Source organism: Doryrhamphus excisus, chromosome 23 (genome assembly GCF_030265055.1).
Source record: "Doryrhamphus excisus isolate RoL2022-K1 chromosome 23, RoL_Dexc_1.0, whole genome shotgun sequence".
Lineage (NCBI taxonomy): Eukaryota > Metazoa > Chordata > Actinopteri > Syngnathiformes > Syngnathidae > Doryrhamphus > Doryrhamphus excisus.
The window spans coordinates 12,472,698-12,494,650 of record NC_080488.1 but is presented as its reverse complement, the minus strand read 5'-3'; the positions used below and the strand labels follow the sequence as shown (position 1 = coordinate 12,494,650).

Here is a 21,953-nt window from a genome sequence, read left to right as displayed (position 1 = left end):
CATCACAATGTCAGATTGAATGAATGTTGCTGTAGATGAAGACATGAAATGATGTGTGATGATGTGCCAGTGCTGGAAACACATGCACACACACACACACACACACACACACACACACACACACACACACACACACACACACACAACACAAACCCAAGATGCATTAAGCTATAATTTTGAATTGAGCAATGTCGTACAGTACTCTTGTAGTACTGAACACGGTGATTTTGAAGAAATACTGTTAAGACTGACATATTATTTACCATGACTCACCAACTTCACACGCATACACATGAATAATAAACAATTATATCAACTTCTCATCAATCAATGTTAATTTCATACTTAAAATCATGTACAGATTTAGGCCCCACCCACTCAGAGTATGGATACTGGGTGAACAGATACAGATACTTCCTCATCCGTAGTATTTACATAAAAGTAGAAAGGAGCATCAATGGAGATTTTAAAGGCATGCGGACCCAAGATGAACATTAACTGCATCGTCCATCGTAACATTAAGCAACAGAAGATCCATGAAGTTGACTGACAAGCTTCATTCAGTGAGCGGCTCTCCTTGATTGCAGTATTGTAGTTTTACATCTTTGGCCTTAGGCTCCCGTGTGTCAGTGATGCAGTTACTATGATGAATGGCCGAGGTGGGGGATGTACATATTTTTTTGTTAGCAACAAACTTTGTCTTTTGTCATTTCCTGCTTTACACAAGCTGTTATTGGTATTTCATTGTATTCCTGTGTGGTGAAAGATATGATGTTATAGTTATATGAGATATTTCCGAGGCTTTCTCCGGGAACTAAAGCTTGGAGTGTTTTTATAGAAACATGAAGGTGATCCTGTTTTTTTTTCCCTCTTTTGACCTCCCATGGTTCCCTCCTGTCCTAGTTCTTAGACCACTGGTGTATTTACCCCAACTTGAGACTTTAAGCCTGACCATGTGGGGTCTGGTTTGTGTCCAATATAACCACATGTAGAGATATGGTGGAAAAAAAATCATAAATAAATAAACTCATTATTCCCAGCCATTTTTTATCTTCTTGGTTTCTTGGTACTGGTTGCTTTTGATGATGTTGACTGATTTTTCAAGGCACACAGAATACCTGGTTTATTGCAATAGAAAAATTACACTCATCTTTCATCACAAAAAAAAAGTATACCTTTTTCAATTTTTTGTTAAACAGCAGTAGAGCTCAGTAGAGGCTTAAAACTGCACCAAACATGCTCTCTTCTATTGCAGAGTTGCATCATCATTTCTTTGCAATGAAGTAAAAGACGGATAAATACGTTTTCGGGAGCGAGTGGTTGCGTTGAAAGAAATACGTCTTTGGTAGCTAATGAGTTGTGTAACAAATATGTCACCATGCATTTTGGTAAAACCAATGTATTTCTCTCAATCAGTTGTTAGATGACCAAGCTAATGCTCCTTAACAAAACAGCAACACAAGGCAGGATTTAAGCAAGTGCACGTGTGCACTCCAGAATATAACACAGCGTACCGCAACTGCTGAAAGACAATGCATTGAGAATGCACACGACAAAACAACACAACATAACCAGACGTGTGCACTCAATCGCAGCACTGCAATCCTTGCCCTGCCCAGACACACTTAAACTATGCAAAACTGCAGATGGAAGTCAGATGTTACTGCCAACTCAGACTTAAGTCAAAAGCCAATGAAGCTTGAAACAATGTACGTTTTAACTGGGAATGGGAGGAAAGGCACCGGGTAAGTACACAAATCGTGCCAGGAATCCAAGTATGGGAGTTTTGTACTCCTCACACACACACAAAAAAAAAAGATTTGGGTGCTCCTTGTCCACAAAATGGGGTCTACAAAAGTACTGTTGAGGCTGATCACTTACCTCAGTGGATGTTCCACTTTGACAACAATACTTTGTATGTGATAAAAAAAAAACAAACTTAAACTATGTTAGGAAAGCAGGAAGTGAACAAATGTAACAGTTAGTGATTGTAAAAGTACCAGATGGAGGGGCAGGATTTAATAAGCTTTGCTTCTTCCTACTCCTTTTGGACATGTGGAACTGGGAACTGATTATGGGATGCACTCAATTGGAATCTGATGCATGTTCAAATGAAATAAAACCATTACCATTACAATGAAGACTAGGTGCTTGTTTACAAGTGGAGGTTGTATTAATCTCTTAATTGTCATCCACTACTCCATGAATACACAAAATGTTGTGACAGCAACAGTGACAGTATTCTTTAGGGCATCATCAGTTTTACAATACACTTTGAGGTCCCCCATGGCCCGGTGGATGGGGACCCCCGCTCTACCTTTCATTCATCCATTCATCCACCCAAGAACACATCGTCTCCTACCTGTGACTTTGAGTTGTGTGGTCCTCCGTACCAGTCTGGATCCATACTGTAATTCACAGGTGTAATTTCCTCCGTCCTCCTCCTCCACTTCAGGGATCCAGATATGCGTATTGTTGACTATGATAGAGCTTCTCCATTCCACTCGTTCACATTCCTGACAGCAGGACACATATCATACTGATCAAGAGGCTAACAAATGATATTGATGATCGGGTAAGTCTTATTTTTATTGGCGCATGTCACATACCTTGTACCAGGTCATCAGGGGTTGTTTATATGGAGCCAAGTAGTCGTCGATATCACGACATGTGATCATTTTGCTGTGGGTAATCTCTGCTTTCGCCAGATAGCGGATGTTGCTGCTGAAGCACTTCCCCTCGTCGCTCTCCTCTACAGTCATGGACATGGAGACCTTCATGCAGTATGTCGAGTTCCTAGAGAAGATCACAAATGTGGAAAATTTGGACAAAATAATCATTCATTATTATTAATTAATTATATATTAACTATATTATTAATTATATTATTAATTAAGACAGCTGGGATAGGCTCCAGCACCCGTGACCCTCGTGAGGAAAAGTGGTAGAAAATGAATAAATGAATGTAGAAAAACCCCAAGAAAGAAGTTGAAATAACTTGGGTATATGAAACTTGTGTAAGTTCTGCTTTCTATTTGTATTTTTTCCGCTTTTTGGCAACACCAATTAAAAAAAAAACACCAAAATGGCAGCCTCTCATGGATTATGTCACAAACAGTAGAGCGCTCTAATCCTAAATGGTAAGCAGACCCAGCCAACACCTGGAATCTACCTGGTAGAGCAACAATACACCCCGTGGCGAACATATCAACAAAATGGTGCAAATACAGCTATTGTGTGTATGATGCAACACATTTTCAGACTGGAGACTTCAAAATCTCTCAAGGTGACCATATTTTTTTTATGAATATGCGTGTGTTGTTCCAAGTTCACCTCCAGACACAAAAGCACTCATTGATCTCTCTGTCATTCCCACTTCACACACTCATGCAGGGATTGCTGCAGTCGGTGACCTAAACAAGACCACTGAGTATTAAAATAAGGGAATAAAAAGCCTTTTAGTTTCTCTCCTCTTCACCGTGCTGCCTCGATCCTGCAGCATGTCGTTTTCCCCTCCAGTGATTCATTTACCTTTACCAGTATGCCCCCCCCCCCCCCCCAAACCTAACTCTCTCGGTCTCGTTTTCACACACACACTTATCCATTTGTCAGCCTTTATTTTTATTGACAACTTGTGAAATACACTCCAGCTAATTTCATTGAATTGGACACAGACATTGAAAAGTAACAGGCCATACAACGACACACAAAAATAAACTTCATACATCGTTTGAAGTATATTCTCATTTAGTCTTCTGTCGTCTTGTAAATGGATCACTCTCAAATTATCATCCCTAGTTCTTATGTGTGACAAAATCTCAAATCGACGTAAATTATGTATATCCTCGCTAAATTTTATGGTGGAACATGACTCAAGCAGGCCACTATTGCATGTACTGTATGTACATCGCGATGCTTTGATGGTATTGGTTTATGTATGTCAATAAAAACACATGGAAATATGAAGCACTTAAAGCTAAAGTCTTAGTTCTGTTTTAATTGCATTGTTTATATTTTATGTCATGGTCACATGGTTGAGGAATAAGTGATGAGTAAAAATTCAGATAGTGGTACAATGTCAAACTCACATAACACAGCTGAGCACAGAGTTATATAAAAAAATATATAAAATATATATTTAAAAATTATATATATTAAAAAATATAAAATATATCTATATATATATATGTGTGTGTGTGTGTGTGTATATATATATAAATATATATGTGTGTAAGCTGAGGACCTGAGGTCTACTCCTCTTATTAGACACCAGGTTCGACATATATTGCGTTTTTGCCACCCTAACGACTTTTTGATAATTAGACAGGGAGCCTCTCAAACTCTCCAGGGAAACATGAAGTTCTTTTTCCCCACTTTCTGTCTGCACGCCGGCAGTCACGCCTGATTGCACGAGTAGTGTCATTAAGCCACGGCTCACCAGTGGATTTTGAACGCCTATTTGCGAATGGAGCAATTGAGTCAACAATGTTCATATTAAGAGATGTGGAACAACCTCAGAAGGCAGAATATTTCCTGGTCAAGTTTCCGTCTCAGCGTTTATTTATACACTTGCCAGTCGTCCTTTAAACCGCCCTGACAAACCTTCCTAAGCCGGCTGCTGTGTGTGTGCGTGTAAAGCTATCTAAAAATGCCAATTACCTAAAATGCAAAACTAATTAATCTCCAAATCATCATGTAATCCGCCATATCCTCCTTGTCAATAAATCAAGTACACCCTCCTTGCAATTACCCTCGGCTGATCAGGCCAGCCTGCTGCAGGGTGCTTTGAGTTATGGTGCTAATAGAGGGGGATGTATCCTGGCCAGCAGGCAGCATGTTTATACCTGGATGGAGCTGCAGATTAATTTGACTATCAATCTAACTAACAGGCAAGCAAGGGGGAACGTGGACACCTGCGCATACGGAGGCGTCCACACAAACAAGCACACAAGCTATATTGCACTTGTTGCTATGAATGGCGTTTGTGCTTGCTTTTAAAAATGCAACATTTCATTATATGCGTCAGTGATCGTCCTCTACCTAACAAAGCCCTCCTTAGATGTTGAAGTAAGCAGATCAACAAGAGCATAGCAACACTAGAAGTGCTTTTGTAAATCATGTTTCCATGCAGTGGTTTTTTTTAAATTGGCTGTTACTGAGGTGATCCTACCCTGATTGTAGCGGACTAATGAACCGACGGTTTATGGTGGTCATAAAAATATAAAGTCAACCTGTGACAAACTCATTGAAGCAACATTGAGAAGCTGGACCGGATAAGATAAAATCCCATACATTTATTTTTAGTAATCCCTCGCCACTCTGGCCTTCCAATTTCGGGGTTTCACATTGTTGTTAGCTGTAACAATGATAACGTGTGAGTTTATATTATGTTATGTGTTGTTTATTATTATTATGTATACTGTATTGGGTGTTACTTCATGTCTAGAAGGCTGTAATAATGTTAAACATCAACAGGTTTAATATGCTCTAACTATGAAAATATTAATTTTTACAAACAGAATCCTACTTCACAGACATTCACTTATCACTGTCGGGTTTAGAGTTATTACATGTACAATGGTGTGTACATTATCTTTAAAATCAACACACACTTACTACATGGCTTGGATGCAAACCAAAAAGTCTGGTTGTACTTTTTCCACACACAACCACTGACTTTTGCATCATGGCAAATTATGCAAATTTGATGATGAGGTCCAAAATCAATTCTATTCAATTTACATTTCAATAGATTTTTTTTTTTTTTCGGTTTATTGGATTGATTAAAAAGTCTGTCCTTCACATTTGGCCAATATATTTAATTAGGCTTGTTCAGGACTGTAAATGACTACTCCAAATGAGTCAAGAGGACGTCTGGTAAAGTAGGACAAAATGGTCAACTGCGCAAGGGGAAAAAAGCAATGCAATAGTATTTATATGGATTATATCCATATCACCTGATATTGCGCCTCATGACTTACAGCCAAGGCCAACAATCACTGGCAGTGCTGTAAGTGTCATGTCCTTCATGTAATGAGGTGGAAAGCAAGGCTTTGAAAGTTGGGACAGAGAATTGGCATGCAGCACATCCAATTTTCTTGCGGCGACTCAGAGACTCATTTCAGTCATAGAGCTTTAATATTTGCACAGATATAGCCAGTCAGGGTATAATTTCAGCCTTATAATATTGGTCACGGAAAAAGTGACAGAAAATAACCAAAGCGCTCCAGGTTTGTTGACCACAGACATTCGGCCTCAGTCACGGGTTTGCGGTAACATTAAGTTAAACAGTCATTCATAACACACAAATAACTAAATTCGCACTTCATCAATAGCGAGGTAAGTAAAATCTTAAAATCAACTATTGTATTTAACAAAAGATGGCTCACACGGAGCGACACAAAACTGCTACATAGAGCGCAGCTTGGGCTAACATAAAACTCACCGTGGGAGGTGGGAATGCGCCTGAGCAGGAGAATAATAGCAGGGAACGAGGAACCCGCAACAAAAAGGCAAAAGAATGCATTCAACACAGGAAACGTGCAAAAAAAAAAAGTATGACGTCATCGCTCTGCATGAAGGCTGCCCAAATAAAGTCTGCAAAATACTAAATCCAAATACAGCTGACAAACGTGTCCTCCATTGAATGAAAGTCTGCATCCATCATCTTCCTGGCCCATCAATACCTATTCCTTCATTACAGTATTGGGCTGCACCAGTCCAAGGTGGACCCCGCCTCTCGCCCGAAGACAGCTGGGATAGGCTCCAGCACCTCCACGACCCTTGTGACAGGGCTGGACTCATCAATCTGTATTGTCCATTTAGTCTATAGAGCAATTGTTGCAGCCTTTTAGAAAGTGAAACTTAAGCCTGTGTGCGTGAGTCATATGCGATTGTGCTGGGTGAGTGTGTCACGGTGTGTGAGTGTGTGTGTAATATCCACCAATAGAAAAACCTAAACAAGAATCCAGACCTGTCACACAGACAGGCCCATGATCCCAAAAAGTTTGATAAACTCTGATCCCCCAACATTTGACTTCCTTGCAGGTGCTTTTCATCTCTAAACGTTTCTTTGTCTTCTAACCTTCCACTGCACCACCAAGTCATCTCACATTGCAGAACACCTTAAAAAAAACGCTGAACTTCAAAGCAATTAAACCTTTTTTTCTTTTCTTTTCTGAAAGGCTCAGCTCGAGCTTTCAAGCTGGCATGAACTGGCACACGGTCCAAACTGGCATGAGAGTGGTTCCGACTCAATGGCTGCCAAGCCATAGAGGACTGCCAAAGACACTTCAAATGACCACTCTCTCCTTCTCTCCTACTGTCATTGTGTACGCCTGCTCCCGCTCGCTGGCTTTATCCATAAAACTCTGATAAAGAGAAAGGTTAAACATTCATCTGGCATCACTAAACACCCCCCGTGACCACGATGTGTGAGTTTGTTTTGTTGGATCGTCGTAGATGTGTATTCATCCTGGAAAGGGAGACAGGTGGTTCAGCTTACTAGAAAGACCACTGGGGAGTAGCGGAGCTAGAAGAAGGCTGCAGAGGAGCACACGTCCTCAGGAAACAGATGGCTAACATAAATCAGATGTTCATTTCAATTCATTGACAAAAGCTAAATGTTGAAACAGACACAATATGCGGACATCGTACACTTGTACACTACACATCTCCAATATAATACGCAATATGGCTGTGGGATATTCTGTACCTGGATATGTACTTTTCTACATTTTGTCTGATTGTTGACCAAAGCCTTTTGCTGTGCACCATTGCTGATGAGGTTGGACGCAATAAAATGTCCTGGGGGTTATGGAACAAAAAAAGTAAATTGGTAAAACCCCCCAAAAATGTCATCAGCCCTGAGCTGGAGAATCGGATCCAGTAACTGACTCTTGGGGTTTTGTTTCTATTATGAATTAGTGTTGGTTGTCATTAATAGCATCGCATTACAGTCATTCCATGACTTGGATAAGTGTGTGCATGGAATCGTGCCACGGCCTAGACTACCCCTTCCAATCCCTTCCAGAGGAGGAGGAAGGAGGAAGCATGCCACGCCTGGATGCGGATCAGTGCACTCACACTACCCAAGCGTCCTGGACTTTATGCGTGAAGTGGGCCCCTGCATGGTACAATTAGCCTCGTGTCAGTACAGACTTATTCCATGAGCAATATAGAAACAGTTCAAATGTCCGCCCGGCGCTCCAACAGTCGAACCCATTCTAACAAGATGCGCCTTAATGAAACTACTGCTGTTCAAAGCGTTCAACCCAGCTCGTCATTACGAAATGGCAATTTCTCAACTGCTCTGTTTGCCTCTACTGAGCTTCTCTCTCGTATCAACCTTTTTTGCAGCAGCTTACATCTCACACAACCTTGTTTTCTAGTACTTTTTGTCGGCAGCACTGCTGTCATCTCAACTCAGAGGCTGCTGTCGCTTATAGTCTTCAATACACACGATACCCAGCACAGAAAGCTTTGTAGATCTTCCAGAATCTGCACCTATTCCAGCTGTATTTCCTTGGATTTCCAAAATGGGCTGTCTTTGAAACGGAGCGTTCATTCAGGGCGCACTTCCAGATGCGTAAAACCTCATTATCTAAATCTTTGGCATCGTTTAACACGATAATACAACATTTTAACAACATTTACAGGTCAGAAAATTGGAAAAAGCATCATAGGTCCCATTTAAAAAGCGGAATGCATGCACTTTTCAGGTTTTTAATTTTTGAAGTACCGGATTGGGCACCGTTTAACCACCAGTGGCATTTGAAAAGTACCGATTTGGCAGCGGTATCTGATAATATATCGATTATACTCAACCCGAGTTACCCTAGTCCTACTGCGATGCAACTTTGCAAAGTGACTGAACAGACATTTCCCACTTTGTCACAATCTGCTGGATCTTTTATATTTCTAAGCATTCCCTAAATGTAATGGTTCTTCTTTGGCGTCATACATGTAAAGCAGTTTGGTGATACTCTAAGTGTGTGTAAAGATAAAATAATGCTCGCCAGTTCCAACTAAAATAGGAAACGCACTCTCACTACAGAGAGTTCTGATAGGCAAAGTTAAAGACAAGAAATAACATTTTAATTTAAAACTTGAAGCATAAATGAGAAACTGAGATGAATCAAGCCCGTATTCTCATATCTTGATTGAGCCTGTAAATGTTACTTTCAAGGGAAGCTGTGGGCAACATGGTGTGCTTTACATACATAAGAAACAAGGGGAAATCAAAGGTAATTACCTGATTGAAGTGCATATTAGCAATGAATCGGGTATAGTAGAAGTACGTCTTCTCATAATGTATGAACCTGATGAGGTTGTTTTGCGTGTGTGTGTGTGTGTGTGTGTGTGTGTGTGTGTGCGTGCGTGTGTGTTGCAGGAGAAAGTGACAATGACAGACACCAAGCCCTAATTAGGTTGTCATGCTGAGAGAGGGGGAGCGCAGACAGAGAGGGAGCTTATTAAGGAGGATAGGTGTCAGGCTCTGGCAGGAATAGGAGGTGGGTGGAGAGCACTGGGGGGAGTTGGGGGGGTATGATGATGGTGTAAAAGAGAAGTGGGTTCAGGCGTAAAGATGCAACCACAGATATACTGGGAGGAAGATGGACCAGGAGGCACTGGATGAAAAGGGAGCTCGATGTGCAGAAGATGGAGAGATGGAGGCAAAGCAGATTAGCTGTGGAGAAAAAAAAAGGGGGAGTAGGGAGAAGCCGAGTCGGTTGTGCAGAGGAGGAAACTAAACAAGATCAAATAGAGAGGGTGGTGATTTTGGGTGCAATGCAAAGGAACGCTACTTTATTCCAGTGCACCTGAAGCTCATAGTGTGAATGAAGTCAAAGGGTCCCTTTAGTGTTATTTGCCTAAAGACATTATTATATAGGACATTAGTCATATTCTATTAAAACAATGTCCTCATTAGGGTTGCAGATGAGCCAATCAACTGGCCACCACAGACACTCCAATTCACACCTGTCAAGGCCGGCTTGCTAGCTTGCAGTCTTTGTATGTTTGCAAGTTTCTCCCTGACAAAACCCACAGTGTTGACGGAACCTTCAGCACCAAAAAGGCAGAGGAGGATGTCAACCATCGCACAAAAGGTTGGACCTCGAGACATTTTGAAGGAATGTAGACATTACAAGGCTGTAATGCAGCAGTGGGCAAATATTTTGACTCGTGGGCCGCATTGAGTTAACAAAATTGTCTGGGAAACCAGAACATACATTTAACACACACTATTTTATGCTTATCATTTTCCTTGAATTATTTGTCTAATTTTATCTGTAAAAGTGTGATACTAGGCTGCACGGCGGTCGAGTGGTTAACGTGCAGACCTCACAGCTAAGAGACTACTTAGAAACATTTAGAAAGTTAGTTAGAAAATACTTAGAAAGCAACTGGCGGGCCGGATTCAAACGCTTGGTGGACCGCATGTGGCCCCCGGGGCCATAGTTTGCCCACCCCTGCTGTAATGTATGGTTGAGACCAACCGGGTACTTGTTTTCAAACAGAAATGTGATCTCAGCAAAGCCTTGTTTCCCGTGTGAATGTGATGTTTGATACAAGAACACAGCAAATGTCTGAAGGACCAAACACCTTACCGTAGTACACAGGTGTAGAAACCATTATCTTCCATTTCTGCAGACCAAAACATCTTACCGTAGTACACAGGTGTAGAAACCGTTATCTTCCATTTCTGCAGACCGGAACCAGATTGAGTCATCTTCTTTACTCAGCCTATGGCCTGAGAAGATGATAGGCTCCTGGAGGGTGAAGAGTAAATGCAGACGAGTGTCATGAATCAGATTTTCTTAAATACTTCTAAAAATGGAGTACTTTCCAATAGTGGTACACGTATGCTGTAAATTGTACCTGTATTATCACAGGTGTGGCGTATTAAGATGCTCCTATAATACAGTTGACCTGCACATTTTGGAGTGGCTCACTATTGTGGCCAACCGAAGCCACAGTTGTGCAATTATCATACTGTCTAATCAGCATCTTGATATGACGCACCTGTGAGGTGGGTCAACTAGGAATACTCAAACAAAAGCATTGATTTTTGGTGAGTGTATACATTATTACTGACCTATGTTAAATAAAATATGTTTATTGAAATATATACATATATATATACATATATATCATTAAAACTCTGGCATTTCTGATGTTTATTGGTAATATAGCAGTGTAAGGGATACACACTGTACTGTAGATACTATACATAGACACACATTACTCTCCAAGATGAATGGGGCCATTTGTGTAGGTTCATTATGTTTGCCAATACCTGAACTCCATTTCTACAATGCCTGCAACGTCACTTTACCTCAAGAAAAACTACAAATAAAAAAATCAACTTTACCTCAGCATCTCCTTTGTTCTTGTACCAGATGAGACGCAGTTTGGCGTTGGTGGCCATTGTGTAGTTGGTGCGGATGTAGCTGTAGAACAAGGCACATTTCACTCTTGCTGGCTCACCAGCCAGAACATGGTACTCCTTAAGATCCACTGACCAGTCGATACACCCATCCACTGAGGAAAGAAAGAATACAAAACAAATGGATTTTACAGTCACATACTGTACATGCTGGCCATGAAACTTGGTTAAGAAAAAAATCACTTATTTGTCAGTGTAAAGTAAAACATTCATCAAAAGTGCAGAGTGTTGGCATTAAACGAAAAAGAAGACGAGGCGGTGGAGGGGAAATGTGGAATGTTAGAGACTTGGTCAGCTTGGTCAACGTTTTGTGGTTACGGACTCCTATAAACAAATTCAATTTTAATTTTGGCACGTAAACACAAAACTTGCTTTTTTGACTTCATTCTGTTTCCAAAGCTGCAGTTTACCAAGGAAAAGGAAAGCTATTGCCATGGAAGGAAAAATGAACATCATACAAAGCACGTGTCCATGTGGTCTGTGTGCAGTATGACTTAGTATGACTTGTTATGACTTAGTATAACTTAGTATGACTTATGAGTTTATTTAAGCATAACTTTTGATGGTCACATGATGCTGGCTTTTCCATTAAGCTCTTATTTTTCCTTTCCCTTCCATATTTTATTTCTTTGCCCCTCACTTGCATGTTCCCGTGACTTATACTTTCCTTTTCATCTCGGGTTAAGATAGATGTTCTTTGCTAAAGTGCCGGCCTCAAGCACTTGCTGTGAGGCCTTGAAATAAAATGGTACTGTCCTGAAGAGATAAGGCCTCCGGACCTGCCATACGCCCACAAATACCTCATCAGCTTCGCATCCTTATTGTCTTCCTCTGTTTTATTTACTGGCCACAGCCACAAGAGACACAATGCAAAGTAGCTGTCTGTATTCTTTACAAATGTCTGATGATTGATGAATCACCAAATGTCAGCCTTTTGGATCATGGTTTCAGGATGACGCCAACACAAAGCAAGATAACCATTTCCAAGAATTTTTAAATGTAATTTATGGATTTGAATCCCTATGGAGACACCCCGATGCCCTGACAGACTGAATGATGTATTTGATTGATGTGGAGTGAATGACATCCACACTTTAGCTTGGAAAAACAGAATTAGCCTGTTCGAAAATTTGTGCAATATAAGCATAAAATATTGGTAATATTTAAAAGGTAATGCATTAGGTTGTTTTATTGGTTTTATTGGTATTTTACCAACAGTATACAAATATTTTAAAAAAAATATTTTTTGGAATGCCTATTTAACTACATATAAAAATGACTGTGCCATGCAGATAAAAAAAGTACGCAGTTACGGGACAACCGATGATTTAAAGACTTCATTTGTTTGAGACGGTGGTAGAAATTTAAGACCACATGCTTAATTGTCTGCATTTATTGCTTTAGCAATAGGAATCACGTCAGGGGAGATTTAGCGTAGCTCTACACAAACACTGTTTAATAGCAGTCATTCAGTGAACACTGCTGTCCCCTCAGAATGCGATGCTTGTTTACGCAGACCATAACACAGAATTTACATTTGATTATCAGATAAACTACTGTATTTTGTATATATTTTAGGATCACAGCCGTTTCAGCAGTTTGGTTTTCATCTGACCTTTTGAAACAAATGACTAATTTCCAGCGTATGAGCCGCTACTTTTTTCTTAAGCTTTGAACCCCGCAGCTAATTTATGGCTATATTCTAATCTTGTGACACCTCCTCTACTTCGGAGCTATTACTAATCGTTTAAATGCTATGCGGCTTGCCAGTCAGTGAAGAGAAGGCAGGAGCCAATCACGTGCTATAAAGGAACTTACAACACGCTTGTCAACCAATTGGAAATCACAGGAGGTCATTCCTCAGTATAACACTATTTTAACGGCTTCCCATCATGCATTGCTTGTGGTGGACTACATGATGTATGTGATATATATTTCATACCTCTCGAGTGTTAGGTTGGTGTGTGATGATTTTAGCATTCTTTCTAAGATGACACAGTGAGTCATAGTGCTACATGTCATGAGTAATGACCTGTTACGATTTCCAACGGGTCAGTAAACTCATTTTGAGTTTTCTCGTAGCTCAAAACTGGCCCCTGATTTAGCTCCCCCAAATAAAATAGTGTTACCTGAGCTAGTCAGTGACTTCCTTATTTTTGTCTTGAAAATTGATTCCTGTGAGCCGTTATGCTTAATCCATTATGCAACATTGTCTGAGAAGCACCACCCGCACCTTTTGTGTCAGGTGTGCATTTACCCTTGTGTAATGTCCAGCTATGCCCCTTCTTTGTGATTACTCTGTTGAGATGTGTCTGTGTTCAGTCTTTGTCCAATGATTGGACGCTGTGTGCTCATGCGTGTCAGTCGGTGTCTCATCCATTCTTCCTTTTCCAGCAGATTCTGTTATTTTGGGAAAAAAAATAGGAGTCCACTTCACTAAACCAAACCTTCGGAGACAGCATTCCAGATTTCCAAAAAAAAGACATGACTTCAGGTTCAGCACAGCGAATGTTCTGCTAAGAGTGGTTTCGATTTAAAAAATGCTTTATTCAACAACTACATGAAATCAAGCATTAATGTGTATTTTTTCAGTCTAATAGCTCAGTGTATTTTCAGTGTATTTCTGACTTTTCAGAAGGGCTTTCGGGACACTCACGTAGCACAATCGGAGTTGTGTAACACATACATTTAACTGATAGAAAACTACTGGGAACCTACTGGGGTTGCAGTATCTTGGCGTATTTTTATGAGGCATTTATTGAGAGCTAGCTATCCACTTCTCCGTCGCTGAGACGAGGGATTAGCGAGGCATCATGCTAGTCCGCAAGATAAAAATTGTTTTCCGTGTTAGCTGCTATAATAATAATAATATCACTGTAGCTTGGTTAATATACAAATCCGTTATGTAAATGTTTTATTTTTTAGAGGGCTATAGCATCAAAATAAGTATTTCCCATGACTTCCATTGTTAGCTAGCTCATATTAACTCATTTTGTTGCGTGTGTTTGCACATAAATGTGAATTTTTTTTTGTTTTTTAATGGGTTTTTTTTTCGATTGTGTGATCATTGACTACTTTTCCGAGAGCAACACGATCCTAAGAATCTGGAAGAAAGACGGAGGGAAAGACATAGCCACTGCAATACATGAAGCTGTCAAGTTGTGAGTTTTGGCATTTCGTGGTTATTCGTGCACTGACATAAATTTTTAATACTAGAAATAGAGAACTAATTGCATTAACATGGTAATACATAGTTTAGTTCTTTTTAGTTAACTAACTTTAATCTTCATTACTTTTGGACATTGAGGCAAACTCCTCTGGTGGCATGACGTAAAACGAAGTGAAAGTGAAATTCGACATCATAAGACAGCAACACTGGCTGCCTGCCCGGTCCAAGCTGCTTGGATGCAGCAACTATCAAAAAAGATATCTTTGAACATGTGAAAGGAACCGCTTCTTTGAAATGGCCAGCGATAACTAAGCAGCGTAGTGGTCTCATTACTGAGGCTTCCTCCTCCCAATATGTTTGCAACGCTCGTTGTAGTGTGTAACACAATCACAGATGTATGGGATTATATATTTTTTATTACTTACCTATAATTCTTATATTTATTAATGTTAAAAGGATCCAAATTACACCAAAAGTCGACATTCATGACCGTCTAGGAATGGAACTGGTACATAACCCTTGGACCACCCGTGTGTGTGTGCTGTGTTTGATTTATTATTTGAGAGGTGCACACATTGTGAGGCTATGTTAGTGTGTGTGAAAAAGAGTGTGTCGGAAAGGTAATAGAGGCCAGCCAGAGTCAGCCATTCGGAATACATGAGCTGGCAACACTTGAGACCGTGGGACACATTTGGGTCTATTATGTGTAGCCTATACACAATACACATGCATTCTTAAATTAGAGAAGAAGATGCATTCAGTGACCATGGAGCCAGTCGGGCACACATATCTGCCGGCCATTCTACCATAGTAGACTCCAATAGTTAATTCTCACGTGCTTATGCATGTGTGAGTGTGCATGAGTGGGTGTTGTATTTTTCTCCGTCATGGTTATGTGTCAGTGTGTGCATGGAGGAGCACAGCTGGGATTGACTGTGTGGGCGGGGTTTTAGCATGAGCAGATATTATCCCCTGCAAAACAATCTGCATATGGATTTTCCCACAAGATGCTACCAAAATACCACCACCTACATAACCAAGTGTCAGAGACTGGGAAAAAGTGGCACATTTCTGGCAAGACATGCACACAAACACATTGACCACACACAACTCTGAACAATAACATTGGCACAGATGCTTGAACTAGCAATAACAATACTGGACGAGGCGTCCACTCTGGTTTGCACCAGTATTACAGACCACTTAAGGAGATGAACTGGGCTTGCAGTGGCAATGACAAGCACTTTTTCTACTCATTGCAAGCCAGTGGACTCCCAGCATGATTCTGTAGCTGTTATTTCACAGTCAAATTGTGACATAATGCTTTAAGTAGCAGTTTTCATGAAAAGGGAACAGCTACTGTGGCTGTCCATGGTCCTGAATGTCAAGCTGTTATGCTCCACTGACAAATACACAACATGTAATGGAGTGCCGGTTATATGTTATATGTTCATCATTCATTCATTCATTTTCTACCGCTTAGCCTCACGAGGGCCGTGGGGGTGCTGGAGCCTATCCCAGCTGTCTTTGGGCGAGAGGCGGGGTACACCCTGTGGACTGGTCGCCAGCCAATCACAGGGCACATATAGACAAACAACCATTCACACTCATATTCATTATACTATATACATGTTTTAGCACAAAATAAATGCCTATTGCATATGTTACAATTGCATTCATTTTAACACTAGTGAATTGGAGTAATCCTTTGCAGCATCACTAAACCTGTACCCACCCAACACACACACACACACACACACACACAGTCCTCGTACAAGAATCAGACCTGAATAAATGGAGTTGACCACAACCTGCCCTCTGTTTAATGCCGTGATACTTTGGAATTTCCCACAAACATTCATTCTTGATTCCCTTACAAAATTCAGTATTGGAAAAATGCTAATCAAAATATGCTATTTGACAGACACAGTATACTCTACATACAGTACTGAATAGAGGTGTGCTGAGACAATACATGACAAAATATAAATATATATGCCAGTATACTGTAATGTACTCATATTTTCTACGACATAACATTCTTTTAAATGTGCTAGCTCAGACAGCCAATAGCTATACTACACCTTTAGCCTTGATCTCAACACAAAGAGTGTTACTCAAAAGTCCTGAAGCCATCCGCCTTCACACATTTACACTTGTTAAACCTGAGGCTTGATAAATTGCCTAGGTGCATTTTTAGCCACAAAGATTGCAGAACATCAAATTATTGTCAACTCAAGCAAAATCTGTCACTTCAGCTGCTTGTCCGAGTCGCCGTCGCTTCTCTGACGCCCTGCGAGGAGCCCAGCCCCGCCCTGGCGAAGCAGCTGAAAGGAGCTGCGTAATTAAAAAAATGCAAAGAATGAGTCCTTCATTCGTCATTCTGTCAATTTCCTAGCAAGTGATCCCAAAATGTAATCACCTCAACATTCTGATGATATCCAACCAGCCTACTAGCTGGTGGGGAATAGGTCAAGCAGTCATTGGCACACACAATTTATAATTCATACAGAGTATAATATTGTGCATAAATGGTACAACCACAGCGGTATAATTTGTTTGAATGGATTTGTTTGAAGCACAATAGGCTTAAAATAATTGCTTTCAGCTCAACATTTGCAATAATCGGTGAAAAATTGAGAGGCAGTTTAGAGGCTTCAGCATACCCCACAACCCTAGTGAGGATAAACTGGATTTGATAGGATAGGATAGGATAGGACCCCCTCCCCTCCCCCACCTAAGCCATAATCATGTTTTTAGAAATGATTACTGATGTTAGGATGATTGCTGAATCGCAAATGTGCGAGGATGCACTCCATGACAAATATGCAATTGCAGCACAGCACAATGAGCTTCAAATAACAGAAATGATATTAGATTCCAAAATGATTAGAGTGGCAGCAAATGTTTCCTTAAAAAGTATAAGAGCACAGACCATTTCTGTCCCTTGAGGTTCAAGCTCCACCAAGCCGAGTAGCACCAAAGAGCTAATTATTGGGCTCCAAAGGAAACCGTCAAGGTTAAGTGGTAAGCGTACAAAAGCAGTACTTTCTCAAAGTGCAATAAAAATAGAATATACACTTTGGCTTGAGTCAATGACACATGACACACACTTTGCTAGACTTAGTTAGTTGACACTCAGCTGTCCTAACTCAGGACTGGAGAGCCCTTTCGTCTTACAGACGTGCGCGAGTGCGCTTCCCGAAACGTGGTGAGACCATGACATATAAAATCAGTGGCGCTCCCCTTCACTTGAAGTTCGTATTCAAAGCAGCAAGTTCACATCATATCAGTACATGACAGCATAAAAGCAGAAGCACACTATGCTTTGCTGGTAAGTTCTGTCAAAAATGCTGCCTTGAAACTTTATGCATGATTAATGCTGAAAGACCTCGTAAAAGCACAGATCCGATGCTAAATATTTCATATGAAAATCCAAAGGCCAAAATAGCAAAGACTCCAAAGTTTTGAAAACATACATATATGGATATTCATCGTAAATGACTTATCTCTACATACTTATGTGCATTTTAATTAAGAATGGGATTCAACAGGGTCCACTTCAACTACACTCTACAACCGGGTTTCATTGCTGATATGTACAATTCAAAAGTTGGGAATGGTTTTATTTCATTTGAACATGCATCAGATTCCAATTGAGTGCATCCCATAATCAGTTCCCAGTTCCACATGTCCAAAAGGAGTAGGAAGAAGCAAAGCTTATTAAATCCTCCCCCTCCATCTGGTACTTTTACAATCACTAACTGTTACATTTGTTCACTTCCTGCTTTCCTAATATAGTTGAAGTTTCATTTTTTTTAATTAATTTTAATTTTTCACGTACCAAAGTACGAGGTGATTTGACCATACAATGACATAATGAGTACAATAGTAATATATATATACAATATAGTGATATATTATATATTCTCAAAACAATATCTTCCAATGCTGCTATAGGTTGATTTTACAGGAAAGAAAAAGAGGAGATTTTACAGTAGTGTTACAGTTGTGGTTTCCACAGTGGCATATGTTGGAAGGATGACATTAAGCTAGCCTAAAATACTATGGAAATATCCTCTCAGCAGAAATAAGCATTCAAATATTGTCATGAATTTTGCTATGTGTATGTGTCGGAATTTTCATATGTAAACTTCTCACCGCCTCATTTGTCAATATGTCACTGGGACTTACAACACACATTTTCCCACATTTGTCACACACACAGACACACACACAGACACACACAGACACACACACACACGGCCATTGTCCCATAGGCCCTCCTCATGCCTGTCATTAATAAAGAAATTGCTGCACACCTGCTCACTGACAGCCCCCAACAGAGAAGGAGAAGGGGAGTGAGTAATTGTATACAGTACATATAAGCTAACGTACAAGGGTGTAAGACAAGTACAGAAAGTACAAAATAAAATCCCTTATTTTTTAAATATTTTAACCACCAAAAAATTCTTGAACACTGGCTCGCCAATACAGCTCAACTAATGAGGGGGCGTAATTAAATTGCTGACCTTATTTCAGACAAGAATGTAAACACAATCCCAAACAGACCTTTTCATTGACCTTTTGTGCTTAACTTAACAAAATGAAAACATTTCTGTTCATTGTGGTGACAGTGGTTCCATACAACAACATTCATGCTTGGCTGGCAACAACATGGGAGCGAATCTTTGTGTAGAATGAGTCGTTCAGGAATGAAAGGTAAGGAAGTGCCATTCTTTTTGCCTCCTGAAATTCACCGAGTTATATGAATGTAAAATATTCCAATATAGAATTTTTGAAGATAATATTTCAAAGGAAGATACGAGAACATGTCTGCTAGATGTTTAATTAGCAGTGTGGCTAGCAGGGTTACTAATAATACAGACAATCAGCCAATTCACAGCTAGCCATTCTTACTGGCTTATCGTTACAGATTTTGCATCATATATCAGCCTTTGCATAATGAACAATAACCTTACTTAACTTAACTCACCAGCCTTGCAAGCAAGTTAGCATTAAAATGTTTTGTTTCCATTTTGTTTCCATTCACACTCACATTCATACCTATGGACAATTTGGAGTGGCCAATTAACCTAGCATGTTTTTGCAATGGGGAGGAAACCGGAGTACCCGGAGAAAACCCACGCATGCACGGGGAGAACATGCAAACTCCACACAGAGATGGCCGAGAGTGGAATTGAACTCGGGTCTCCTAGCTGTGTGGCCTGCGTGCTAATCACTCTCCACTGTGCAGCCATACATATATATACCAATTGTTGGATATTATTATTATTACTACATCTTTATGCTTATCTCTTAACTATATATACCCACTTTAACACACATTGTTAAAAAGCCCACAATGTTTACATGTTGATGTCTTCACTGATTTTGTTTTTTCGTCAAGTGCTGTGATTTCGCACTTTGTTTGATGCTCCTTGGACACACCACGAGCCACAAAAACAAACTTTGCCACTCTTTGTGCCAGTCCTTCTGAAGCGAGGACAATCATATGGCACAGGAAGTCTTGCCCGGTCACCTTGACCAGCTCCGCTTCCACCCCCCCCCCCCCCCCCCCCCACCAATTAAAAGCATAAACAAACCAAAAATCAAGGCCTCCACAGCGCTGTGGTATTGCTCACTGCAAAGTTCCCTATTTGAATAGCAACACCTTGTCACCAGATGGAAAATCTAACTAAGGCGCATAGGTAATTTATCTATGTTTACACAGATCCAATCATTGCTTCCTCATTGCTCCATTAATAGCACTCACACTGTCAAAGCTCTTTGTTTGGTGGAGTGCTCCATAAATTATCATTGGTTTTTAATGAGATGCCAGTAAATTGACAGTACAAATGTTTAATAACTCATGCACTCATTACAGGCTGCATTTGTTTGTCTACAAATGAATGTCCTTAAAGCAATTAATGTGACAAGTGATCAAATTAACAAGACCGTATGAAGGGAAGAAAGGGGAAAAAGGATGTTTACTGTTTGCTATGCAGTGCAATTAACAACAGGGATAGCTCAGTCCTTGAATGTACCGGATTTCTGTGAAATACTTTAATTTAATAATATTGTATGAAGTTGTAGGCTTTGGATAAGTGTGTATTTGCATATAAACAGTATTCAGTTGACAAGGTTAACATTTTGGTGCAACACTACGGAAGCTTTATTTGGACTCTAGCAATCCATCCACATTGGAAAATGCCATTGATTTAAGAACACAGGTTAGAGAAAGTGTAGGTAGGGTATAAAGGTTAAAGCATCATTTATTGAAAAGCTAAGACCCACGATGCACCTCCAAAACAACAACTGTCTATTCTATTCTAGACGGAATGGCCCCTTTAAGTGTTGTCTTAAAGCCTCACTTGCGTTTTATAGTTTGGAGCTCTTCGGTGTACAAATGAGTTTGTAACTGGTTTGTTTGCGGGAGAAACATATCTCATTTTGGGGCAGCTATTTTCCCGGTGAGTCGGCCATATACATCACCTGCTCCCTTGAGCACTGATAAACATCAGGATGCTCCATCAACCTGAAAAATGTTAAGCAACATATACAGCCTTGGCGCACAGGATTAAACAAGTACAAGCGAAAAGTACTATGAATGTGCCCCAGTTTGATTGCCATCTTATATACGGAAACTGAAAGGCAACTTTGCTTCTTTTAGATGCTAAACAGATTATACAGTTGGGATTCCAACTGTCACATAACACTCCGAGTGACAGCTGAGAAGTCCATACCACTGGTTGTGTCATATTGGTCAGAAAAAGATTATTATGCCGGTTTAGGGGATCATGAATGGCTGCCCTCCATGAAACTGGAATAGAGGGAGCGGGCAAGAGGTTGACTAAAAGAAACAAGACGTGAAAGGATCAGAGGAGCGGGATACGTCGACAACATCACTTCCATTTATGTGAGGCACGACTCTCCTGGGGGAAGAGCACCAAGGAAAAGGAAAGTGAAAAGTGAATGGAGGAATCCACTCAAATGCCATGACCATCAAGGATCTATCAATTCTATCAAGGATGAATATGGTTTTCTTGAACATGTTAAAGGATCTGCAACTAAGAAATAGACAGTGATAACTAAGAAGCGTTCACTAACCATAGATAGTTGAATTTTATACTTTCAATGTGTTTAGGTTAACCAATGATTAATTAATTATCCAATTAGTATGTTACAGAACAAACCAGTAAGTATTGATTTGGTTCATTAGGGCCTAGCCGATCACAAAATTAGTCAAAACTTCAGCTTCAGATGAATCAACTAAGAACAAAATCAACAATGGTGATGAATTATGTTTTGTTTCAGTCCATCAAGTGGTGAAGG

General features: G+C 40.2%; 1 protein-coding gene across 8 annotated transcripts in view; it reads right to left on the bottom strand.

Moving 5' to 3' along the window:
* Window positions 1-21,953, bottom strand: part of il1rapl2 (interleukin 1 receptor accessory protein-like 2) — a 203,688-nt gene that overhangs the window by 50,838 nt on the left and 130,897 nt on the right. For 5 of the 8 annotated variants that reach the window (XR_009120848.1, XM_058062861.1, XM_058062860.1 and 2 more), the window contains 4 exons: window positions 11,375-11,544; window positions 10,669-10,772; window positions 2,610-2,796; window positions 2,363-2,516 (listed from right to left, as the gene is read on the bottom strand). Coding sequence is in view for 7 of the 8 variants with exons in the window: in XM_058062861.1 (XP_057918844.1) it covers window positions 2,363-2,516; window positions 2,610-2,796; window positions 10,669-10,772; window positions 11,375-11,544 (615 nt within the window). In the remaining variant the exon portion in view is untranslated. The other 3 variants (XM_058062863.1, XM_058062859.1, XM_058062864.1) reach the window with 2 other exon arrangements.